This window comes from Callospermophilus lateralis, chromosome 7, assembly GCF_048772815.1.
Source record: "Callospermophilus lateralis isolate mCalLat2 chromosome 7, mCalLat2.hap1, whole genome shotgun sequence".
Taxonomy (NCBI): Eukaryota; Metazoa; Chordata; class Mammalia; order Rodentia; family Sciuridae; genus Callospermophilus; species Callospermophilus lateralis.
In genome coordinates, this window is record NC_135311.1 from 19,273,999 (window position 1) to 19,290,605 (window position 16,607).

The 16,607-nt window shown below is 34.2% G+C and overlaps 1 protein-coding gene across 1 annotated transcript in view; it reads right to left on the reverse strand.

Annotated features, from left to right (window-relative positions):
• Positions 1-16,607, reverse strand: part of Man1a2 (mannosidase alpha class 1A member 2) — a 137,520-nt gene that overhangs the window by 107,383 nt on the left and 13,530 nt on the right. Inside the window, exon 2 of the mRNA XM_076862825.1 lies at positions 1,854-2,109. Within this exon, the coding sequence (XP_076718940.1) occupies positions 1,854-2,109 (256 nt within the window). The remainder of the gene's footprint in view (positions 1-1,853; positions 2,110-16,607) is intronic.

Consider the following 16,607-nt stretch of genomic DNA (forward strand, 5'->3'; position numbering starts at 1 on the left):
AGAAGACTAATTGAACTAAAAAAAAATAGTTAATATAATTCACCATATTAACAAAATAGAGGGTAGGGGAATTGTGATCATTTCTGTATAGACAAAAACACAGACTATTTGACAAAATTCAACACTCATTCACAACAGAAATTTAGTAAGCTGTAACTACAAGGAAACATCTTCAACCTAACAAAAGCATCTTCAAAAAAACCTACTGCTAACACACCATATGTAATAATAAAACACTAAATGATTAAACCTGTAGTCAGGAACAAATCAAGTTTGTTCTTTCTCAGCATTTCTTTCAAACAATGTACTGGAAGGCCTTGCCAGTGCAATAAAGACAAGGAAGAGAAATAAGGAAAAAGGGAACGTACTTCTATTCCTATAGGACATGTCTATGTAGAAGGAAAATCCTAAGCAATGTACAAAAGAGCCACTAGAATCAGTAAATGATCTTAGCAAAGTTAACAGGCTACAAGTTCAGCAAACTAAAATCAGTTAATATTCTGTAAAAAGAATTCTATTTGTATTTCTAGCAATTCACTGAGCCTCAGGGTCACCTTGGGGGTCCCCTGAACACACATGGTTATTTATCTGAAATTATTATATATATGAAAAGTTATTTCAAAAAATTGTAGTGGCATCTAAAAAAAAATCTATCACTGTTCTTCCCTCCAACACTGTCAAAGAAAGTATCTTAAGCAGTCTCTGTATATAAAACAAAACCTCTAAAGATGAGGTAAAAATTAGAGTACAGTTCTATTTTCACTCCATCAAGCTCCAGGTTTTATAATAATTTATAAGTCCAACTTTAAAATATCTAATAAACCTTTTATATCCATTACTAGAATATATGCAAATAGATATTTGGCCATTTAAATTAAATGCCTTATTTTAAGATAAATAAGCTTTCTGAAATATTGTCCATACTATCATATTCTGACAAAATCTTTTCCTTCAGAGGCTGTACAAGTGCAAACTCCATGCAAAATTATCATAAGTTCTAACCAACAAAGTTCATCTCAAATATACTGATCCTCCCTCAGTTACTCTCTTTTATCTGTAAGTAAGTCCTAGACTAAATAAATATAAAAAATTTTTAGGTAAATCTTTCCCCATTCTTCAATTCATAGAGACTCTTTGGAAGAAATATGTTCTTAATGTGTTGTATAGTTTAGAGGTACCATAATAACTCCTTAAAAATAGTTATTATGCTTACTTATTTATGAAAAGATTTGCACAAGCAAAGATTCTTATTAACTAAAGACTTAAAATTGATTATGCTGTAGAAAAATTATAAATGGATTCTATTCTATATTATTTATAAAATGCTAAATTTCATAAGATATTTGAACACAATGAGAATGCTAAAACCATCAAAACAACCTTGTGCCAGGCACAGAGGCACATGCCTATAATCCCCGCAGTTCGGGAGGTGGAGGCAGAAGGAGCAGGAGTTCAAAGCCAGCCTCAGCAACACCAAGACACTAGCTAAGCAATTCAATGAGACCCTGGATCTAAATAAAATACAAACCAGGACTGGGGATGTGGCTCAGTGGTACCCCTAAGTTCAATCCCTGGTAATAAAAAAAAAAAAAAGAAAGAAAGAAAACAACAACCTTGTATCAAATTTGTGACTGTACATAATTTTATTACAATCAACACTAAGAAAGAGACAGAGCTCTAGTCTTTACTGCCGACCTAGAAACTGAAATACAACTATGACCCAAGAACAAAAAATATCAAAATATGGCAACACAGATGGTATAAATATATATATTTATATCCACACACTTCTATAACCAGCCCGGTAAACACATGTCCATAACCAGTCCATGTCACAAATCTCAGCTTATTACCTCTTTAATTTTTTCCCTTTTCTTTCTTATGTCACTATCTTCTGGTTCTCCACCACTGATTCCTACAAGGTTTGGAATAGGGACTGGTGGCAGAGGCTTGTTCTCTTTTGTCTTGATTTCTTGAGCTACCTTGTTTTTCTCTGTCTGAATTTCTGCACGTATTTCCTCTTTTGACTTCCTTAATTTTTCTTTTGCTTCTTCCAGGGCCTTCTCATGGTCTGCTCGAATTTTATTTCTCAAACGTTCTTCTTCTTCCCTAGGAGGAAAGAAAAACAACAACAAGAAGACTGGTAAGAGTGAGCATTCTTAAGAAAATCAACCTTTAAACAAGAAAAAAGTTCCTCATCAAACTGATCACTGTTTTCTAATTCTGACATTGAAAGACAAGAATGATCAGTGAGAAAGACTCAGATTTGCCTAAAAGAATAGGATAAATATAACTTGATATGAGTAAGAAAATGAACTTTGCTGAAGAGTAAGGACTTTACATAGTAGGGAAAGAGGAAACCTAGAAACAAAGTTCCAAGTTCAAGGTTAAGTCAGAATAGAGAAAATGGATGTTAGTAACTTATGGGTACATGAAAAAAGCAGAAAGCAGTGAAAAAATTAAGGGAGGAGAGAAAGTAAAGCAGAATTAAGTGTCAGAGATGGAACAAAAATATAAATACAAGGACAAAGGGGAAAAAACAAAGGGAAAAAAATAAATTTCATTTGTTGTAAGTACAGCATATGCTTCTAAAACTTTTAAATTTTGGAACTAAGATTTCATAGTGCGATGGCTCAACTGATGTGGACATGACCACTTAAAACCCTCCTTGGTTGCCATTGAAAATACAGATTCCAATTTAATATGTCCATTTAAAACCTATGGATCTGTATGAGTGTTCCTTATCCTAAATTCTTAGGATCAGAAGTGTTTCTGATTTGATAGGGTTTCATGTTTTAAAATATGTGCACAGACATCACTGTGTCAAGAATAACACTCATTCCCATTGCATCTTTAATTTCTAAGGCCACCTTTAAAGACAGATTATAACTCCTGAGCTCATCATATGATACCCAAACTCAAAGGCTGGTAAACCTTATTGAGCTCTCAAACCCTACTGAGCCATGAGCCCTGGTTCTCTGAAGAAGTAGAGGTAAGAATAGGTTATCAGTTCAGGGCTCTTTCTTTTGTTTCTGGGTCGTTTAAAAACTGGTCAACACAGGAGTCCCTGGAAACAATCTAACCAAGTTCAAACTCCCAGAGAGCCTTACAACCTAGAGTCTACTCTGGTTCAGCTGCTTCTCTATGACCTCCAGAGGCTCTGCCCTCACCATATGGCTCACATGACCTCCCCCCAGAGCATGAGCTGAGCAGGACTTTCTGAAAAAGTCCTCCTTCAAGGCCTGAACCACATCATACAAGAACAGGGACCGACTCCTGAACCATAGTCTTCTTTCACAGACTAACAGCTTCAAAAATATAGAAAAAATTACTATTTCAGAAGTTGTGGTTATAGTTACACATATTTTAAGGTACACATGTTAGTAAGAACTCAAAGGTAATATGCAAATCTGACTTTTAACCCAGGCTCCAAAACAGTCTATCTAACTGCCTTACCTGAGGTCTCCAATTCACAATCCAAAGCGGAATAGTTGATTCCAGTACCCAACACTCACTTTTCTGCCAATCTACATGACAGAACTAATGAACTTTCTGAAATTATACTGATTATATCATTCTCTCACATAAAACACTACCTCCTGGCATCCCTTATCCTTAGGAATTATATTCTGGCCTATTAAAAAATCCTACATGATGTGCCCTCTACTTACGTATCCCTCAATGTCTAGTCCAATACCTGGAATATAATAGGCACTCAAAAATATTAAATACAAATAAACACAGATTTCAAGATCCTCATCTAAAGTGATTATGAGATAAACATTTATGGACCACCATAAGGCTATAAATGATCAAGAGCTATACATAGAAAATCTGACTTCAGGGTGAGCAATCCAAATGCACCTTCAAATACATATTAAAATTCATGACATGGTAATATGGTAACATTTAGGTGTTAATAACACTGCCATGTGATAGCTTTCTATTTATTATTTTTATTAACTAAATGTTAATGCTAGAATCAATTGTTCCTCCACAAGAAGTACACTTAATAGCAACATGTGTTAAAAATTATATAACTTTTATAGAAATAAAAAAATTAAATTTTAATGTTCTAGAAAAAAACTCCAGTCATATTATCTCACTTTATTGAACTGACAGTTTAACTTTTCCATCAGAACTTGTACTACTGAAATATTGTGAAGAGTTTTATTCAAAGACCTGTTGAAAATCTAAACCATCTATAAATGCATTTGCACTTGTCCCTCAAAAAGCACTACTTATTTAAGAGTTTAGTAAGCATACTCACCATTTCAGAAAAACCAACATCAACTAGAGTTCAAAGACCAATCACCTAGTACTTAAGAGGAAATGCAGAATTTCAGGAATTTAATTAGAACTCCTGAGAACTGTATTCCAAAAGGAATCATTTTGTAATTAAAGGGCCTTGGGGGATTTTACTTAACCCAAAGTCAGGAGACAAACATTTTAGCTCCAGCCCTACCAACTCACTCTGCAACCTGGCATAACCACTAAAAAAAAAAAAAAATCTTCAAGATCAGGACCTTCATCAATAGAGACAAGAAAACAGATGATACTACCGTGACTATATCACTTTTAAATAGTGCTTTTTATTAATTACTTTCACTTACATTGGATCCACTGACCTAGGAGATCCAAGGTAATTAAATGAACTCAGTAAATGGTAATATTCTATACACACATTAAGTCATTAATTATTTCAAACCTCCTTCTAACTTCTCCTCCAAAATATAAGGGATGACAGCAAACCTTCCAACTGTCATAGGAAAGAAAGCACTTTATTTCCTTTCTTCCTTAACAGTATTTTTCTAAATAACCACTTAGTGGCACTAAAAAATTTCTAGCTAAAATATTAAAGTTATACCCATTTATTAGAAACCATGTGATGTTTCATTGTTTCTACATGTGTATACATTGTGCACTAATTAGATCAGAGTAAACCTATCTCCTCAAATACTAATCATTTCTTTATGATGAGAACATTCAAACTCCTTCTGTTTTTTTTAATAAATAGTACATTATAATTAGTATTATTATATACTGCAAAAATTTATTTTCATTTTGATCTTCATTCAACTGGCTCCTCAAATTTCATTTCAACAGCCAATTTCTAGATCATCAATTGGGTCACCCCTTTTCTCTTCTTCTTCTTGATGGTACTAGGAATGAAACCCAGAGGTACCGGTCCTTTTTTTCCTTTTTTTGAATTTTGAGACAAGATCTTACTGTTTTTCAAGTAAGACTCAAACTTGAGCTCCTCCTGCCTGGGCCAACTGAGTAGCCAGGATTACAGGCTTTTGCCACCATGCCTGGTGGGTCATTTCTTTTGAACCTTTATTTCACTTAGATTATCTTTCTTTTCCAGATTTTTAACTTTGACAACTTTGTTTTAATCAGCTTTTGCATCACTATGACCAAAATACCTGACAAGAACAACTATGAGGGGGGAAAATTCATTTGGGGCTCACAATTTCAAAGCTCTCAGTCCACAATGGCCAACTCCATTGCTCTGGGCCCAAGGTGAGGCAGCATGTCATGGGGTAGGGCCCATCAAAGGAAAGCTGCTCAGCTCATAGTGAGGTCAAGACATGGGGGTGGAGGGGAGGTATAAGTGGCCACAGAGAAGAACATCCCTTCCAGGGCATTCCCCAGTAACCCACTTCCTCCAGCTGTGCCCCACCTATCTACAGTTACCACCCAGTCAGTCCATTCAAACTAGGATCGAATGATTAGGTCATAGCTCTCATAGTCTAATCATTTCATCTCTGTATATTCCTGTATCAATAGGAGCTTTGGGGGGACACCTTATATCCAAACAATAACAAACTTCAACGGATTTATCTGTAAACATCTCTTATTTTCTTTTTCATCAGTGCTTTTATCTGCCTGTGTAGTAAAGAATCTGTCCTTCCCCAAATTAAAGTCTGGCTATTTTCTTTGGTTTCTGGGAAGTAATCTGCCAAATGTGATAAAGTATCTCTGTCTATCCACAGTGGGATTGGCCTCACCTGACAGTCTTAGGATAGAAGACAGCTCTGACAGAAACACCAACAATGTAACTTTGGGCGAAGGCTCTGGGTCACATAGTTCATCCAGAGACTGAGTTCAACAATTTAGACAAGAAAACAATATTGTCTACAGAATGAAGCCCCCGTAAAAATTCTGGACCCTGAGGATTAGGTGAGTTTATCAAGATTGGCAATATTCCACGCACACTGTCACACACTGATGATGGGAAAACACACTATGCAAAGGCAAACACCAACAAAACTAATAATTATGGCTTACATATACCAGGCAACTGATTTAGTCAATTACTTAGATTTCCTTATTTAATACTCTTACCAGTACTTGTACTAATTTAACCCTCTATTAAAAACCTTTCTTTTTCTTATTGTGAAAATTACAAGGCACAAAGAGAAAAATTAAGTGACTTGTTCAGGGTCACAGAGCTAGAAAGTAGAAAGCCTGGATATAAACAAATGCATTTTGACTTCTTAAACACCATACAAATGCTGCTTTTTATATGAGAGGAATTTTATGTAAGAGATTGTCTCTTACTGATTGCACAGATATTAATAACTGTCTCCCAATAGATACTACTTCTTCCTTTGTTTTGTAAGGTAAATGTTCCTACTAAATAAAAACTATTAGCCTCTCTTATTGATACTGTCCTACAAAATTTTTGTGTCTGATCAGAAATTAACCTCTATCTTGGTTAAGCCACTGTTACTTTGTGATTTTTGTAATCGATAAGTAACCTACCTAATCTTAACTGAGACATTATCCATCCTAGATGGTCTACTTTCCTGAAGCTCTTTTTAGTTAGTATTTTGAGTGTTGACTTGACAGGGATGAACTACCACTATATTTCCTTGTCCAATTAGAATATTTAAATAAACCATGTGTGGAGGCACTCTGAAGAACAAAAATGATGCTAAATTACACAGGGATACACAAAATTACACTGAGATCTTATTTGGCAAAACTATTTCCTTTTGTAGTCACTTTCAATTAGAACTTTTAACCTTCACCTAGAAACATGAAGTCTCACTCATTCTTTTAAAATAAGTAGATATGGGAGTAGGAAAGATGATGTAATAAGATGGACATCATTACCCTAGGTACATGTATGATTGCAGAAATGGTGTGACTCTACATTGTGTACAATCAGAGAAATGAAAAGTTGTGCTTTATTTGTGTACAATGAATCAAAATTCATCTGCTGCCATATGTATAAGTAATTAGAACAATTAAAAAATAGTAGATAAATAAAAACCTCCCTCCTAACTGCCTCTAACTCTACCTTCACTGTTTTCCTCTTCCTTCCTCTCACCACTATACCTTTTTAAAGAGTACTACACTTGTTTCTATTTCCTAGACCTTACATAATTCTTCCATACACCACAGTGAAAAATTGATAGCTAAGCTTATCCTTTCTTCAAAATTCTCTTTTCCTCAAACATGCCTTTCCAATAAGCTTACCACCTGGCTTTACCATCTTCTATTAACACCAAAACTGTATTCCATTCTCTGGGCCACTTCTGTTCTTCCCCAACATACTCCTCCTATTAACATCAACCAACTGTACTTTCTTAATTATATCAAAACACATATGTTCAGCCTTCATCAGGTAACTAAGTACTCCAGATCCAAATGACTAACACTACGTAGGTTATCACCATTGAATATTTGCCAGATACCTCCAATTCAACATCTCCAAACACGATTGAATAACTCATATGGTAAAGGGAAATCACAGGCTAAGCTTGTTCATGAACACAATACCAAAATTAAAAATCAATATTGTAGCAAAACAAATCAGCAATATTAGGAATCAGAAAAAAGACAATTCATCAAAACTAACTGGATTTCTCCCAGTATGCTTCATACTATCAATATAACTTATCTACTAATAGGTAAAATAAGAAAAATAGAAACTGACAAAGACAGTGGTAAAATGCAACACCCAGGACTAATGGAGAGGTAGATCAATGGTAGGGTACTTTGTCTAGCATGTGAATGGCCTTGAGTTCAATTCCTAGTACCACCAAAAACAAAAACAAACAAGCCAAAAAGAAAAAAGAAAAAAGAAAAAAAAAAACACCATTTCTGATACCAAAACCTAACAGCAAAGAAGAAAAGGAGATTTTTAACTATATAAAAGATGTCTTCTCAAAATGACAGCAAGTATAATTTTTAATAATGAAACTACAGAAGCAATTCCCTCCCAAATGAGGGAAACAAATAAGAATGCTCATCATCACAGCTTCTATTTGGTTGTAGTATAAGTCCTAGTCAATAAAACTAAACAAAAAATGTAAATATAAGGAAAAGAAAGTTTAAAAAAATATATCCTCTGTCACAAGCAATATCACTTCTACAGAGAAAACCCAAAATAGCCAACGAATCGTTATAAATAAGAGTGCAAGAAGTCAGGGAACAAAACTACCTAGCAGACAGCAGATACTCAGTAATGTAATTTCTTCTCTTCCTACCTACTGGATCCCATCTTTCTAGATTCCAAGTCTTCAAACTTCCACTGATACTTACTTTCTTTTATGGCAATACCAACACCATTACACATTCATTGCCTCTTGCTAAGAGTCCCAGGCCTTGTTCTTTGGACTAAAGTTTTAAGAAATATGTGAGCCCATATGGACTTAAGATAACTATTCTCAACCATTATAGACTGTACTAAATTTTTTCTTATTACTCCCCCCCAAACTCATGAATAATTTACCCTTACCCTTATGTGCTAACAAAAAGAATCAATAATGTAATATGATCTTTTAAAAGATAAATGACAGCTAATACCATAAATTTTTAAATAATGCTAGATATTAAACAACCTTCTCAAATATCCTATATTTTCATAATATTCAAGAGAAATTTCAGAGAATCCAGGAAAGCACAATAAAAACAGTAGAAGCAGTTATGTAAACAGCTACCTATATACAACATAGGCCAAAAATGGTTTTAAGGAATGTCTACAGGTCAGTCAGCAACTAGTACAGAAAACACTAAAACAGAAGCATTCCATAGAGCTTAGTGGCTAAGTGTCTGAAGGAATTTAAGCCTTTCCAAAAAGAAATGCTAATCATGACCTTCAAGGTCATGAAATAACTCCTTAAACTTGGAGGTAACCAAGATGTCAACTATTATAATGGAGCTGTTCACAAATTCTGCCTAAGATGATTCTTAGCAGCAACTGAATGTACTCTATCTGCTCAGAATAATACAGTTATATAAACAACAAAGAACTTTCAGAATGTTATCATTTTAAGCCAAATCGTGTGTTTTCCAGTGTACTGATTATAGGTAAGAATGAACAGCACAACTGTATCACATTTGGGCTCCCCATTTCATAAGAATGAATCCTACTATTCTTAAGATAGCTTAATAGAAAAGAACAACTATTTCTCAATAGAGGTAATTGGTCAGCCACATATAAAAGTCTAAAAAATACTCAATGTCAAACACTGAGAAATCCACTGAACCTCAACTTTCAACACTAAATCCAACTGCTTTGATCACATGATTCCCATATAACACCAAAATGCTTCCATTTTAATAATGCAGCCCCTGGACATCAACAGCAACTCACTGTCTCTAAAGTTTGGCTGACCATTTGTTTGTCTACTCAACGATTTCATTTACATAGAGAACAACTATAGATTATTCTAACTCGAACTTTAATAGGATTTGAGTTAATAGTAATTTCAGTTTAAATCAATGGTGATAAGTTATTAAATTAATTTTAGCTTAACTCAATAATGATCAACCATCATATTCCAAACATGAGGGGCCCTGAAATTGGTGCAGGAAATACACAGAAAAATATGACACCTTATTTGCTCAAAGGGTTCTCATAAATAAAATAGGCACAAAATGTGTGAATCACAACAGTGACTATCATAGGAAAGGTAAAATATACATGGAAAAAGAATAGCCATTTTCTAAGCATACCAGTATGACTGGAAAGCACATTTACAGAGGGAAATGGCAGAAAAAAATACATGATCTTCAAACAGAAAGGGGAGAACAGGAGTTTGCCACGCAGATCACAAAAATTAGGACATTCTAGGGATAGAAAGCAGATTGTACAAAGGCAATGAAGAAGTTATATAACATACCAGATAGCAAATTAATTTAATACAACCACTAAAGTATAGTATGTAGGGTGGAAGAGGGTACAGTAAGGTAGGATATACTAAGCTTAACAAGGAAACCAGAGAAAGCAAAAGCTCAATTATGAAGAGAGCTTACAGTGCATTCTAAGGACAAAAGCAAGTCACTGAAGGACTTCAAATTGAAAGTGTCATAATTGTACTTAAATTTTGAAAAGAGGACCTCCTCAAAATTGACTTGGGAGTGGAGGAGAGAAGGGAGATGATACAAGACTAGAAGCAGGCATGCAGGCAAAAAATGAAAATAGTCACCAGGCACAAGCACATGCCTGTAATCCCAGTGGTTCGGGAAGCTGAGGCAGGAGGATTGTTGGTTCAAAACCAGCCTCAGCAATTTAAGAGAGTCCCTAAGCAAATGAGTGAGACCATGTTTCAAAATAAAATATAAAAAAGAGCTGGGTGTTTAATTGCCCCTGGGTTCCAAAAAATAAAAAATAAAAAGACAATCACCTAATAATTTGTATCTAAAATAGATATGAAGAAGGAGGACTGAATATCAGAGACCTCAGAAAGGCAGAACCAGTTTAAGGCAAGTTAGTAAATACGAAAGGGAAAAGAAGTTAAAATAGTAGGTTTTTCACTGTACTGACTAGAAAAAAGGGGTACCATTAACTAGATTGAGAATAAAGAAGAAAAAAGTTATTTGGACAAAGAGAGACAAACTACTATGACTTGAGACATGCTAAGTTAAAAAGTCTACAATGCACACAGGTTCAGATGTACAAGGCTGACAACGAGGATTTGGAAATCATCAGCCTATGGAAGACAGATGAAGCTCTCACCTAACTATATACTTAACAAGGGTGAATTTTATGTTGTATAAGGTATACCTCAAGAAAGATGTTTCATTATGAATGTGGGAGCAGCTATATTAATATGAGGCAGTAGTTCATAAGAGTAGGGGTAAAGATGACCATTTTATACAACACATACTATTTACTGATTTAAAGCATACAATTCCGTGGCTATTGATATATTGGAAGCATGACCACTCATTTGATTATACTTTTGATTTCTTCTTTCACCCATGATTATTGGGTCAAATTATGATTTTAAGTGTTTTAAATTTCCAGATATCTGGAGATTATTCAGTATCTTCATCTCATTGATCTTTATTTTAATTCCATTGTAACAAAGAACATAATTTATATTGTTTGAGTCCTTCACTTGTTTTATGGCCCACAAAATGGTCTATGTACGTACATCTTCATTTGAACGTGAACATGAATTTTGCTTTTGGGTAGAGTGCTTCATAAACATCCATTAGGTCAAGCTGGTTGATAATGTTAAAGTCCTTTATATTCTTACATATTTTCCTTCTACTTTTTTTTTCCTATTCTTGAGTGAATGGCATTGAAATTATCACAAATTATCAATATTAGGAATGAGAGAAATGACATATCTATAATCTGACAAATATTAAAGTGAAAGAAAGTATATCAACTTTATACCAAAATTCATCAATTTATATCCCTTGTTTAAAAAAATCCTATTCAAATAAACTCAAGAAATAGGTTACCTCAATAGTCAACAGCCTACAATCCATTTTAAAAAACAATGTATAAAACCTTTTCTCATATACACAACACACACACAAAAAAAATCCACTTGTAGTTCATATTATTTCACTGGTGAATTATACCAAGGATTTTGGTCAAAATTAATAGCAGTTACATAGAAACTCTTTCAGAAAACTTCCCAACTCATTTTATGAGACCACTTTACCTTGATACAGAATCAGAGTAAAAATAAGTAAATAAAATTAGAAACTAATTAATATCCCTCATGAACAGAGAAATCCACTAGTGGAATTATATAATAAACAATGACCCAAATGGTGTTTAATAGTCAAATATCAAACAATGTAGCAGACTTAGAAAAATGATAATATCATCACCCTAACTGAGGCAGAAAACACACTTGACAAAAATTAAATATTCACCCGACTTAAAAAAAAAAAAAAAAAAAAACCCTCATCAAACTAAGAATGCCAGTGAACTGATATAAGCATCTGTATAAAATCTATGGCTGACATCAAAGTTACTGATGCAAAACAGAACAAATTCTTGCTAGAATCAAGACCAAGGGAAAGATACCCACTCTCACCACATCAACTCAATAACACATCAGACACTCTATGGAAAGTGTAATAGAGCACAAAAAAATAAAATAAAAGCATGTAGATTACAAAGGAAAGAATAAAGCTGTATTCGTTGATAGGAAAGATGATTATGTAAAAATTCTGTGGAATCTACAAAAAAAATTTTTAAAACAAAGCCATAAAATACAGTAAGTTAGTTTTGAAGTTAGTTTTGTAAGATAGATCATTGAACAACAGTCAATATTAACAAATCAGATGTATTTCTATTTACCAGCAAAGGAAAAAAAAAGCAAAATTTTAAAAATATCACTTAAAATAGCATTAAAAAATGTGAATTGCTTTAAAAAATTTAAGAAAGATGTGTTAACACCTATATGTTGAAAACTATGAAACACGGCTGAAAAGAAATTACAGAAAATCCAAATAAGTAAAAAGTTATAGCATGTTTGTAAACTGAAGACTCGATACTGTTAGGATAAAAATTCTCCCAAAATTAATCTACAGATTTGATGCAATCCAAACAAAAGAATCAGCAGGATTTTTCAGAAAAATTAGAAAGATGATTTTAAATTTATATAGAAATGCAACCAAGAATAGCCAACTTTAAAAAGAGAAAAGAAACTGGAGGCTTAAGCTACCTGATTTCAAGACTTAGTATAAAGTTACAGTTAAAAAGACAATGCAGTAGTAGCATAAAAATGCACAATTAAGTACAAAAACAGATTCATACATATATGGTCATTTAGTTTTAAACAAAGGTGCAAAGAAAATTCAACAGAAAAAGTAAAGTCTTCATTTTCACAAATGGTGTTGAAACAACTAAATATCTATACAATATAATACTGTGTGCGATTCACAAAGGAAACTGTCTTGTATAGTGAACTCAAAAAAAAAAAAAAAATCAAGTTACAGTGTTGGGCTAGGACTGTGGCTCAGTGGTAGAGCACTTGCCTAGCATGTGTGAGGCACTGGGTTCGATTCTCAGCATCACATATAAATAAATAAATAAATGTCCGTTGACGATCAAAAAAAAAAGTTGCGGTGAAAAAGAATGGCTCCAATCTGGGATCCAGTTTTAAGATTCCCTGAGAGTAAGGATGACGTTTCAAAAGTCTAGTGATAATCTTTTATTTACTTAGAATATAATCTACAGATTAACTGATAAACATCAGTAAATTCTGCTTAATGATCTGTAGGGTCAGAGAAACTTGAAATTTACATGATCTGGAACAAGTTAAATTCTATACCTCAGTCTGCTGGGCTGTAAAATGTAAACAAAACCTCCTATATAGAACTAAATGTCAAATACCTTAACTTCTAAAGAATGACTATCTTGCACTTTGGGGGAATTATACTCTGGGACAGAAGCACATTCTTCTTCATCTTTAAAAGCATCTAGCAACTCAAATAGATCAGTATCAGGTCTCCTTTCTACTTCTTTAGGATAGAAATGTATTAGGATCAGTAACACTGGTTCTGTAATGTTTTTCTACTCTATCATAGCTGTGTACCTTTCACCTATTAAAATAGGAAAACAAATTATCTTCTCAGGCAATCCCTATTTAAACTAAAGACCCAGCCTCCCTTACCAGCCCTGATGCCTTTAAAAATACCCCATGCAACTCTGACCACCCTCTAAATAGATTCTGTATTTTCATACCTTCTAGACTATGCACATTAAACCCTGGAATCTCCTTTACTTCTACCTTGATGAGTTTATGTTCATATCTTAAGAATCCCATTCATGTTATCACTATCCAGAATTCTCTAGGTTTTCCAATATTATTAAAACTTTTTAAGAAACCACTCTGGAAATAGAGGTATCCAGTGTCATGAGGTAGCAATGCTATAACCAGTGCTTGGTGATTAGCAACAATGACAATGGAACCTAATTATTCCTTAACCTTCACTGTGGTTCTGTCTGGCTTCGTTTAATGAAGTCTGGCTTTACTTAATAACTATTTTCTAAACCTAGTTCTCCAGACTTTAAATTCAACTCTGAAAGCCATCCAATATCCTTCCAATAAATTTTTTGCATGTGTTATAGTTGATTTCTACTATCCGTATCAAAAAGATTCCTTTCTGTAATTCTTATACTGTGAATGGAAAATATTCTAGGAATAAAACCAGGCTTTTGACTTCCCGCCCCACCAGCTTGCTAAGGCAATACAATTAAAATAAAATGGAAAATGCTGACCTACCAATACCACAAAAAAACTGAGAAGAATCCCACCTATACGCTTAAAACCCCAAGTTATTCTGAATATGGCACAGATAACAAGGTGACATGTAGGAAGGTAGTCAACCAGCCCATAATTACTATTTACTATTACATACTCAAAAAGAAGGCACTTCCAAGCATCTGGGAAGAGATCTGGAATTTAGCAAGGCACTCAGCTACATAGTCTACTGTTCTCTTCTATTTATACACCTGAGTTAAAAACTGGTATGTGCTCCAGCACAGGCTAAAAAAGTCTGTCTTGGTCACTTCTGGGAAGAAGCCCTCCTGTTCATCTACCTGAGGAGACTGCAAATCATAAATAAAATTCTGCAAAACCCTGAACCAGAAGGCTTCACAAGTGAAGTCCATCAAACATTTAAAGAATTAACACCAATCAGTCTTAAACTTGTCATTAAAATAAAAGAGAGGGCTGAGGATGTGGCTCAAGTGGTAGCGCGCTCGCCTGGCATGCGTGCGGCCCGGGTTCGATCCTCAGCACCACATATAAATAAAGATGTTGTGTCCACCCAGAACTAAAAAATAAATATTAAAAAAAATTCTCTCTCTCTTTCTCCCTCCCCCACTCTCTCTCTCTCCCACTCTCTCTTTAAAAAATAAATAAATAAATAAATAAAATAAAAGAGAAGGGAACACTTCCTAATTCATTCTATGGAGCCATTATTATCCTGACACCAAAGCCACCCAAATGCATTCCAAGAAAAGGAAAACTAAAGACAAATCTCTTACAAGTGCAAAAATCCTCATTAAAATACCAGCAACTGATTCCAACAGCATATTCAAAGGATTATACACCATGAGCAAGTGGACTTTATTCCAGAAATCCAGGAATGGCTCAATATAAGAAAATCAACAAATGTAATGCAACACATTAATACAATGAAGGGAATAAAACACAGCAGCATCTGAATTGACACAAATAAGTAAACAAATAAATTTTTTAAAAACATCTGACAAAATCCTATATCCTTTCATAATAAATATACTCAACAAACCAGAAATAAAAAGAAACTTCTTCACCACAAAGAAGCTAATATTATCCCTAACAATGAAAGACTGACGACAAATTCTCTTCCTAAGATGAAGAATAAGACAGATATTCACTTTTACCAATGCTATTTAATACCAGAGGTTCCAACCAGAGTAATCAGTCAAGAAAAAAAGGCCTCTAAATTGGAAAGGAAGAACTAAAACTATTCACAGATTATATAGAAAATCCCAAAGAATCTACAAAATAACTATTAGAGCTAATAAATGAATTGAGCAAAGTTGCGCCGAACTATGGAACCAGCCGAGGTGTCCATCAACAAAAGAATGGATAAAGAAAATGTGGTATATATATACACAATGGAATTTTATCCAGCCATAAAGAGAAATGAAATTGTCATTTGCAGGAAAACAGACAAGACTAGAGACCATTATGTTAAGTAAAATAAGCCAAACTAAGAAGGTCAAGGATCACATGCTTTATCTCATATGTGGAAGCTGGAGAGGAAAAAGAAAAGGAATGGGGTGGTGGGGGTGGGGGCAAGAGGGTTAGGGATCTCATGAAAATCAAAGGGAAATCAGCAGAGGAAAGAGACCAAGGGCAAGGAGTTGGGGAGGGAGTGAGGGAGGGAGGAAGTACTGAGGAGTGATACTGGACAAATGCTACTGTTACACTGTGTGCAGGTATGAATATGTAACAACAAATCCCATCATTATGTACAACTACAATTGACCAATTAAAAAATGTCGGGAGAAGAAGAGTAGCACACCTAGGAATAAATTTAATAAAAGGGGTAATGAAACATTTGAGACTGAAAACTACAATCACTGCTGAAAGAAACTAAAGAAGGCCTAAATAATAGAAAGACCTCTTCTGGTCATATTGTCAAGATGATAATAGTACCCAAAACAATCCACAAATTCAGAGTAATTCCTTATCAAAATTCCAACAGCTATCTTTGCAGAACTTCAAAGTCTACCTTCAAATTCATAAGGGACTGCCAGCAGTCCCAAATAACCAAAACAATACTGAAAGAGTAACAAAGCTAGAATATCCACATTTACCAATTTCAAAACTTACTACAAA